At 46.1% G+C, this 8,831-nt stretch overlaps 1 protein-coding gene across 1 annotated transcript in view; it reads right to left on the reverse strand.

Annotated features, from left to right (window-relative positions):
• Nucleotides 1–8,831, reverse strand: part of Tbc1d2b (TBC1 domain family member 2B) — a 71,954-nt gene that overhangs the window by 48,236 nt on the left and 14,887 nt on the right. The window contains exon 2 of the mRNA XM_004628879.2: nt 3,967–4,120. Within this exon, the coding sequence (XP_004628936.1) occupies nt 3,967–4,120 (154 nt within the window). The remainder of the gene's footprint in view (nt 1–3,966; nt 4,121–8,831) is intronic.

Below are 8,831 nucleotides of genomic sequence, written 5' to 3' on the forward strand. Positions count from 1 at the left end.
TCTCTCTTATTTGCTCTCTTTCTCTCTCTCTCTCTCTCTCTCATTTGCTTTTGCTTTTGCTTTCTATTTTTATTTTATTTTTTGTATTTAGTACAGGTCTACAGGGTCTCACTACATAGATGGGACTCGTGGTGATCCTCCTGCTTTCAGCCTCCCAGGCACTGGGATTACAGGTGCATGCCACCATGCCTCGTCTCAGTCGCCGTCTCAGTTCACCCCAGGGGCACGGTGGACACAGCATGATGGGGATCAAACCCCAGTTCCTGTGCCTGCCTAAGCAGGCGCTTTAGTCCACTAAGCTATCTGGCCAGCCCTCCTCTCTCTCTTTCTCCCCTTCCCTTCCTATCTCTTTTTCTCTCTTTCTCTGTGTCTCTTTTTCTCTGTCTCTCTGTCTTTGCCTCTCTCTGTCTCTCCCCCGTTCTCCATACTGGGGTACTGAACAAGACCTTTGCACTGATCTACACTTCCTAGGTCCTGATTCCAGCACTCTTAATTTCAGTAAGCTAAACAGCCTCAGCCTGGGACACATCCCAAGTGTCCTGCTAGGGATCTAGGGAGGCTCCTGATCAGACCTGCCCTGCCCTAGGATGCTCATTTCCCTCCAGCTCCTACCCTGCCACAGCAGCCAGGCCTAGCATTCCACCAGCAATCACTCCCATAGAACTATACAACCAGGAGAATCCCAGGAAACCCACTCACATCTCAGAGCACTGTGAAAATGGGAGCCAGGGCATCACCATAGCAGATGAGGAAGCAGAATCTGAAATGCCTTTTTCATCATCAAATCAAGTTTTAACCCAGATTGAAGGGGCAGTCATGAGGAACAGAGGTTGTCTTCTAAGTAAGCACACAGCACCATCCTAAGTTGGTGCAACAAATGGAGAGGTGGGTCTCAGAATGCCCAGGATTGGCGATCCACTGGTCTGGTTAAAGCTATACACCTGTTCACACTCACTGCAAGGACACACACAGCACAGAGTCCTAGCTGAGTGCTAACTGCTGCACACCCAACACGCAGCACAGAGGAGGACTCAGCTGCCATCAGTAAAATAGCTGAACAGTAAAGAAGACAGTAACTCACCCCCACTGTTAGCAGAGAACAAAGAAGGCAGCAGCCGAGGCCTCAGCATCTCGCCACAGCTGACCTTCATGCTTCCTCTGGACTCCCTCTCTAACTACCTCCAATGAGCTCCCTGACTGCAGGTCACTTGGCCCCATTCCCCATCCACAGTAACCCAAACATATACACACCTTCATCAGCACCAAATGCCACTGGAGGTGCAGGCCCAAGTATCCCTACAGGACTGTGCCCCAGGCCTACTCAGATAGCATCCTTTCACCTCTCCTTGGGCTCCTAGAGGTTCCATGAAGATGCCTCTCAGAGAAAACACTGGTGTGAGTACCATGGCTCACACTTTAAAAATATGTGGCACTGTGCAGCATTCCCAAATGAGATGACATAGAGCTGGGGAGATGGCTCAGTGGAATAAGCGCTGCCTGGCAAGCACGAGGACCCAAGTTCCATCCCTGGTTCCAAAAAAAAAAAAAAAAAAAAAAAACTGTTGATGTCCCAAATGAGATGACACAGGAGCAGCACTTCTGGGATCACCATGTGGGACCACAGCCTTAAAGGATGACATGGACTGGCTAAGGGTGGCCAATGCTAGATCTGCCCTCCATCTGTTCTACTCAGAAAGCCTGAGCCAGGTGTAGAGGACTGGGAGCTGCCTCTTGTCCCACTTGCAGCTGCTAAGGGTGACAGTGAACTACAAAAAGCAGCTGCTGTGAGGGAGGAAACGTGTGGTCAACCCTCAAACCATCATCACAAGTTTCAAGAAACAGCATCTATCCACAAACAGGTCTTAGACACTCAGCCTGTGGGGCCCACACAGAATTCACACTCTTGACCAACAGCACAAGGCTTGAAAATCCAGCACATGGTAAAGTGTCACTCTGAAGATAGAGCTTTTGGGAAGCACATGAATGCAGGCAGCTAAGTGACAGTGCCAGCTCACTGTCAAACAGTCACGTTTTTCTGTGCTCACAGATCTCTGTTTTGATGAAGGCCACATCTTGGTTATCTAGGGAGAGAATCCCATGATCTTTGCTCATACCAGCTTCAGTACCCAAGGGTCCTGACAGGGCACACCATTAAACAAGTAGGTGACTGGGAGATAACAGCAGTAAAAGGTGTTTTGGTTTGTTGTTGTTTTTTTGTTTTGTTTTGTTTTGTTTTGTTTATGCAAACCAGCATTACAAAAATATCCACTGTCAACGCTAGCTCAAGTTAGCCTGGCTAGGCTAAGCAGAGCAGCTAACTATATGCATGGGTTCAGGATATCCCATGGCACCACCAAAAATTTATCTTTAACCCATTTTTCTCTCTGGTAATGAAAGAAAAGAAGCTCAAATACAGCCTCTTCTTGTTGTTCTCCAGCTTTAGATTTTTTTTATTTCTTGAACGTTATGCTCTTGAAAACAACCCAGGGGTTTTACTGTTCCTAATGCTATCTAAAATTTGGTAGAAGTTGTAGTCATTTCTACACACAGTAGAAATGTGCACTTTGGACAGAGTCTAGAACCTGCAGCCAAGACACTCCCAGCCATCAGGCCCCCAGCCAGCTACAGCTCCAACTCCACCTGAGTACACCCCAGCTTGCTAGCCCTGTAGCCCCACTGAGGTACTGCACTCCAGCTCTCCTGCCTCAGCTATTTTTCAACCTGGAGGGCTTCTGCTCATCTCCTGAAGTCTAAAAGAACACTTGGCCCACACACAGACCCAGGCACCTACACATCCATCACCTCACTCTCTCCTACCTGTCTTCTCATAACTACCCTGCTTGACTGGAAACTCCAGGAGGCAGGGTCCAGGCTGAATGCAAAACATCAGATGGCACAAACTCTAAGTTCCACACTAAGATCCCCAAACTGAGACAAGGAACCAAAGATCTCCTCAACACAAGTCTGTCACTAGTGTGAGTGCTTTAGCTGGCAAGAAGGCAAAAGAGGGGGCTGGTAAGATGGCTCAGTGGTCTAAAGCACCTACTTAGAACAAGCTTAGCAAACACAGGGACTGCGGTTCAATCCCCCAGCACCACATGCCAGCCAGCCCTGCCCCCTGGTGGGCTGAGCTGGCCACACACACACACACACACACACACACACAAATAAAATTTTTTTTAAAAAAAGAAGGCAAAAGAGGTGTTCCAGAAAGACTGCTGTCTTTCCAACTCACATCTCTGAGTATCTACTATACTTTGTTGTCACCCAGGTAAAGGAGCAGAGACCAACAGAGTATCTTCTGGACAAAGGCATCAGCCACAATCATGAAAGCTGCTGGTTCCCCAAAGGTGTCCCGTGTCTCAAGTGACTCAGAACTGAGTCGTGGAAAGAATGTCAACAGTGTGTGCACTTCTTATGACCTTCAAAACTGCTAGGACAATGGCTTGACCATTTCAGTCCCACATCAAGATTCAGAGCTTGGTCCCTGCCTACGTTGGGCCTACTCTTCTCCTTATATCATAAGTGGGGGCCATAAGAAGCCCCACCTCCCTCCTCCATTATAGGGAACAGGACAGGTGGGTAGGTGAGGTGGTCAGCAAATAATTTTTAGTCTCTCTAGAGGGCTCAACACAGCCACATAGTGGTGAAATGATCATAGAGTGCTAATTTTTGATATTCAAATATAAAAGCACATTTCTAGATTGCAAATGGCCAAGAATTACTACAAGTTATTCAAACATAATGAATACAAAAATAAATAAAATCAGTATCTGAGGGTTAAAATCCCTAGTTTGAACATGACTCTAAGCCTGGAAGCACCATAAATATGAGATGCTGCCAGTTCAGAAGGGACCATCACAGCTATCTTCATCCTGAACTCTCATTCATCCATAGTCAAGCTGACCTGCTGTGTCAAGTGGCCATACAAAGAGAACTGGCATGGCCCCTCCATCCCTGCATTACCTGTGTTACTTCTGGCTACAAGGCCCTTAGGGAACTGCCCAGGGGTGGGGGATGTCCTGCTGTCCCACTTCACCATGTCCAGGCTGTTGCAATATTCCCATCTCTTCTGCTGTAACTCCTGCAACCAGTAAGTCATGAGCTGACGATTAGGAGCCTAGAAAAAGGTGGGAGAAACTTGTTATGGCCACAAGTAAAACAAAGAGCTTAAAAAAATTATATCTGATAGGGACTGTGCACCTTGCCACATGAAAGGGAGTGGCAAGACAGAACAAGGAAATTTTAGTAACAGGATTGGTAGCTGTTGTAGTTAAGGTATGCAAGGGAATGGGTTTAATACAAGACACATAATTTATATTTTTGTACAGTGGTTGGAAGCAAGAAAAATAATTTATAGGAATACTTTATAATACTCACCTAAGAAGTCAAGTCCGGAACAGTGCAAAAGATCTGATGCACTAGAGATGTGAAGAACCCAGCTAAGGGCCCAGATCCCACAGCAATGCCCTGCTCGAATCCAGCTGAAGACCTACAGTGCACAGCAATATCATCTACAAGTCCATGTGGAGGCTTAGAGCCCATGTCAATGTCTCATGCAAATCTGTATCAAGATCTGTACTGGGAAGGCCCAAAGATCAGTAATGGAAGCTAGAAAATCTGCACCAACAGGATGAAGGACCTGTGCCAGCAGACAGGGATCTACACTGGAACCAGGAAGCATCACTCAAGATAATGACCAGAGCTCCCCAAAAAGAATCACAGCCATCCCAAGCAACAGCAAGAAGCCAAGCTGCTCTAAAGACGAGAACAGCTGAGCTCATATCAGAAAAGACAGTGTGACAAATTTCTCCAGGAGATCAACCTCACACCACCTTCCCTCCAGTTCTCTCTTTATGTTGTTGGCAACAATCCTCACATGGGCCTTCTATACCCAGCACCTCAATGATTCAGTTCATTTGGATATTACAAATTAACCATTAGTTAATCCACCACATTAGCATTTGCTCATAAGGACCTGGTGAAGCAGTTCTAACAAAGATTTTTAATCCAAGTAATTTAAGAAATCTTTTTAAATCCCACCTTCCTGGCAAGTATGAGGTCCTGAGTTCAATTCCAAGTTCCAAAACAATAAATTCGAAGACTAGAGAATAATGCAGTATGACACTTTCCATTTAGGACTCATTTTCCTGTTGCTCCTTCATTCCAAGCATCCATATATCCATCTAAAGGAATCAAACCTCAAATAGATATAGAGGGCACTTGGCCAAGTCACATCAAATAATGGCATCTAACTTCTTCCAGCACTGGAGAGAATATAAAGAAAAAGCTGTAGATCAGGCAAGTATAGTGGTACATGCCTATAATCACAGCCACTTGGGAAGCTGTAGGCAGGAGAGTCACAAGTTCCAGGCCAGCCTTAAAAATGCCCCATCTCAAAAGAAAAGTATAAAAGGACAACAATATAGCTCCATCCTCACTGGGTTCTGGGTTCTGCACTTCTTAGTGCTGCAAAAAACAAAAAACAAAAAAAAACCAGAAGCCTCCAAAATAAAAACTAGATAGCACACCTATTAGAATGGCTAATATTAGGCTGATGAGATAGCTCAGCAGACTAAGTGTCTGCTTAGGAAGCACAGGCACCAGGGTTCAATCCCAGGCACCAGGGTTCAATCCCTGGCACCACATGCAGTGCCAGCCCCACCCAGCTGGCAACAGAGTCCAGGCATGGTGGCTCATGCCTATAATCTCAGCACTGGAGAGGCTGAAAACAGGAGGATCACTACGAGTCCAAGCTACATGGTGAGACCCTTACCAAATACATTTAATAAATAAATAAATAAATACTGATACTGGAGTGGCCACATGTGGGAGCTGACTACACCATGACTATTATAGCAGTCATGATTTCATGCATCAGTCCAAACCCAAAAAACTGTATACCACAAATTAATTGCATTTTATAACATAAATACATCTTTAAAAGGTGTCCAGGACACAGGAGAACCCCAAACCATGAACTCTGGTGTAAATAAACAGACTAGACCACAAATACAGGTCACAAATCTCCATGCTGTTCCTACAAAGAAGTCCCAACAAGAAAGGAGGCCAGGGCACCTCATCTACACTGGCTTCCAGCAAGGTATACAGACCTCAGACATAGTGACTCCCACACAAGACAATGCAGAAACCGGCTCTGCGGGCCTGACAGCAAGTGACACACCTAGAGACCACACTGTATTACTGGTAAGCACAGGACAACCCCCAGGCACTGACACTACATTTGGGGCTATTTTCAGCAGCATTTGCACACTTGGTCCCAAATTTTAAAAAAATCATCCAACAGGTATCTGTGTATCTACAAGGAATGTTTCTGTCAGGTAAGCCCGTTCTTCACTGATGCATTTAACCCGCACTTGACTGTGCACCTCTGAGATACCGGGCAGTGGGGCTGGCCTAGAAGAAAGAAAACAACACAGTGTGCCAAGTACTAAGAGAGGGCAGTGGGGTAAGATGGGGCCATGGGACCTGCAGAGCACTAAGGAGGGTGAGGTGCCCAGAACAGACACAACCACCCATCTACATGTTGAAAGCTACAGAGTATGGCTTCCTGTCTGTCCACTTCAATAAAAACAAACTCCAAGAGGGCCCCATTTCTGTACCCTCCAACTCTGTACCACATGCACAGCAGGACACTTACTTAACAAATACTGAAAGAATAAGTGAGCAACAAATCAGGAGGTGGTACCAAAGCTGGGTCTTAAAGGTGAAACAGGCAGCAACCAGAAGGAGCAGGGCTCCAGACCAAGAGAAAAACATCTGCACAGAATGTCTACAAAGCCCCGGGGGAGAAAACGGAAGCCAGAAGAACTGGTGTGGCTGGACTCACTCCAACCCAGGAGGGAGCAGGAAGCCCACAAGGCAATGGCCCTGATGGACAATGTCACCACTCCAGAGATGGCTGAGAAAGAGAAAAGGCTAGTATAGGCCTGGAAGTCCAAAACCCATCTGGGAGACACACCCACAGCCTTGAGTCTGGGCAGTAGCCAACTACAGGATGGATGGCATGGCTGGGCCAGGACAAAGGGAACATAGGAGTCCCCACGAGGGAAGCAGGGATTCTGGGGGTAGATGGGGATGGGAGACACAACTATGGCCAAACTCAAAGCCAAAGTCCCTAGTTCTCCTCCTCACTTTGGCAGACCAGTAGGGAAGTAGCTTCCTGGGGTCACACATGAATTAATGAATGTCAGCACTGTGACACCATCCTCCACCCAAACTCTGAGGTGGGAACATATCTAGGAGTGATAAGATCCTCAGCAGCTCTCTACCATCCCTTGCAATGCAGCCACCACGAAAACCTTGTTTTACAGGAAAATCTTTTCCCTTTCAATCTTTAGTATTAAATCTGGGAACAATTAGTAACAGCCCATTTACCTCTCACTGAATTCCTAGGGCAAAGAAGACTCAGATCACATGCTTTAGATCATATGACATATTGCAGAAATCTAGTCAACAAGACAGGCAGAACCACCTTGAGACAGTGAATAACCAGAGCTCGCTGCCTTCCACAAGTCTACAAGTCTTTAAAAGTATCCTAACTTCGGTCCCAAAGCACCTAGTGAAAAATCTGTCTACAAGGCTCTGGAGCTGATACTAGGGATAACTAGCACAAGTCCCAAAAGGCCCTTCCCTTAGGAAGCTGAACGTCAAAGGCAGAAACACACAGGTTCTAAGGCAAAGTGTGAGGAAAAATAGTAAAAATCAGCAAAAATCCACACTGCCTCTGCATGTTCCATCTGGTATCTTTTTAACAGAGGACAGACTGGATTTGACCTCTTCTGGTCCTATTCGATGTGTAATCACACACAAATCTCTCCAGGGCCAGGCCTGGTAAAATCAGTCCAGATCTGCCCTATCTAACACAGTGGCTACCACTCGTACCTGACTACTGAGCCACCTCATGAACTATTTACGATACACTGGATTAAATATAATAAAATCAATGTTGCCATTTAATGAGGATATCTGAAAATTTAAAACTATATATGTGGCTCACAGTGTACTTTTATGAAACAGTGCTGGTCTCCATCATGATGGTAAGCAAACAAGATTCCATTTGAGAGCCACATTGTGGCAGAAGACACTGATCAGAAGTTGTAAAGCAGGTCTCAGCAGAGGGTACGCAGGGTATGGGGCAACTAACACCATCTCCTTCCACAGCATTTTCTGACACAAGACAACTCTTTCCTTCAAATAGTGCCTCCTCATCTCTCAGAATGCCATCCTCCACTGATGCCCAAGCAGATACCAACATTCTTAAGGACCAGGAAATCTGATGCTCTGGCTGATGGCTCAAGGCCTCGGTGCCCACCCTGCTCCCTCACACTGAGTGGGACATTTGAACAGTGGGGCCTCACAGACAGCACCATGACAAATCTATCACCAGGAGTCCATCCATTAAGCTTCAGTTCAACTGGTGAACCTGTCACCACCACCACATAGCATCCACCATGCATCCTGGCCAGAAACACAAATACACAGCTGGAAGACTGGCCATTTAAAATGCTGTGGTCCTAAGCACTGATAGTCAGGTATTCCAGTCATAAGGGAAGGAACAGAAATGAAGCAAATCTGTCAGCAGGTGTTAGTAAACACCTAACAAGTGCCCACAGACCTGGCACCTTGCTGCCTGATTCATTCCCAATCCTGCACCTGCAACCTGTGTTCTTTAACCCAACAGGTGGCCTGATGCCAATGTACACTATCTTTATTTTTATAATAATATATCTGTAGTACATATTGTTTTCATTCCTTGTGTGGAGTGGGCACATGCATATGACTCACCTCAATTCCTTTTCTCTGTACAT

Source organism: Octodon degus, unplaced genomic scaffold (genome assembly GCF_000260255.1).
Source record: "Octodon degus isolate 3935 unplaced genomic scaffold, OctDeg1.0 scaffold00026, whole genome shotgun sequence".
NCBI classification, from domain to species: domain Eukaryota; kingdom Metazoa; phylum Chordata; class Mammalia; order Rodentia; family Octodontidae; genus Octodon; species Octodon degus.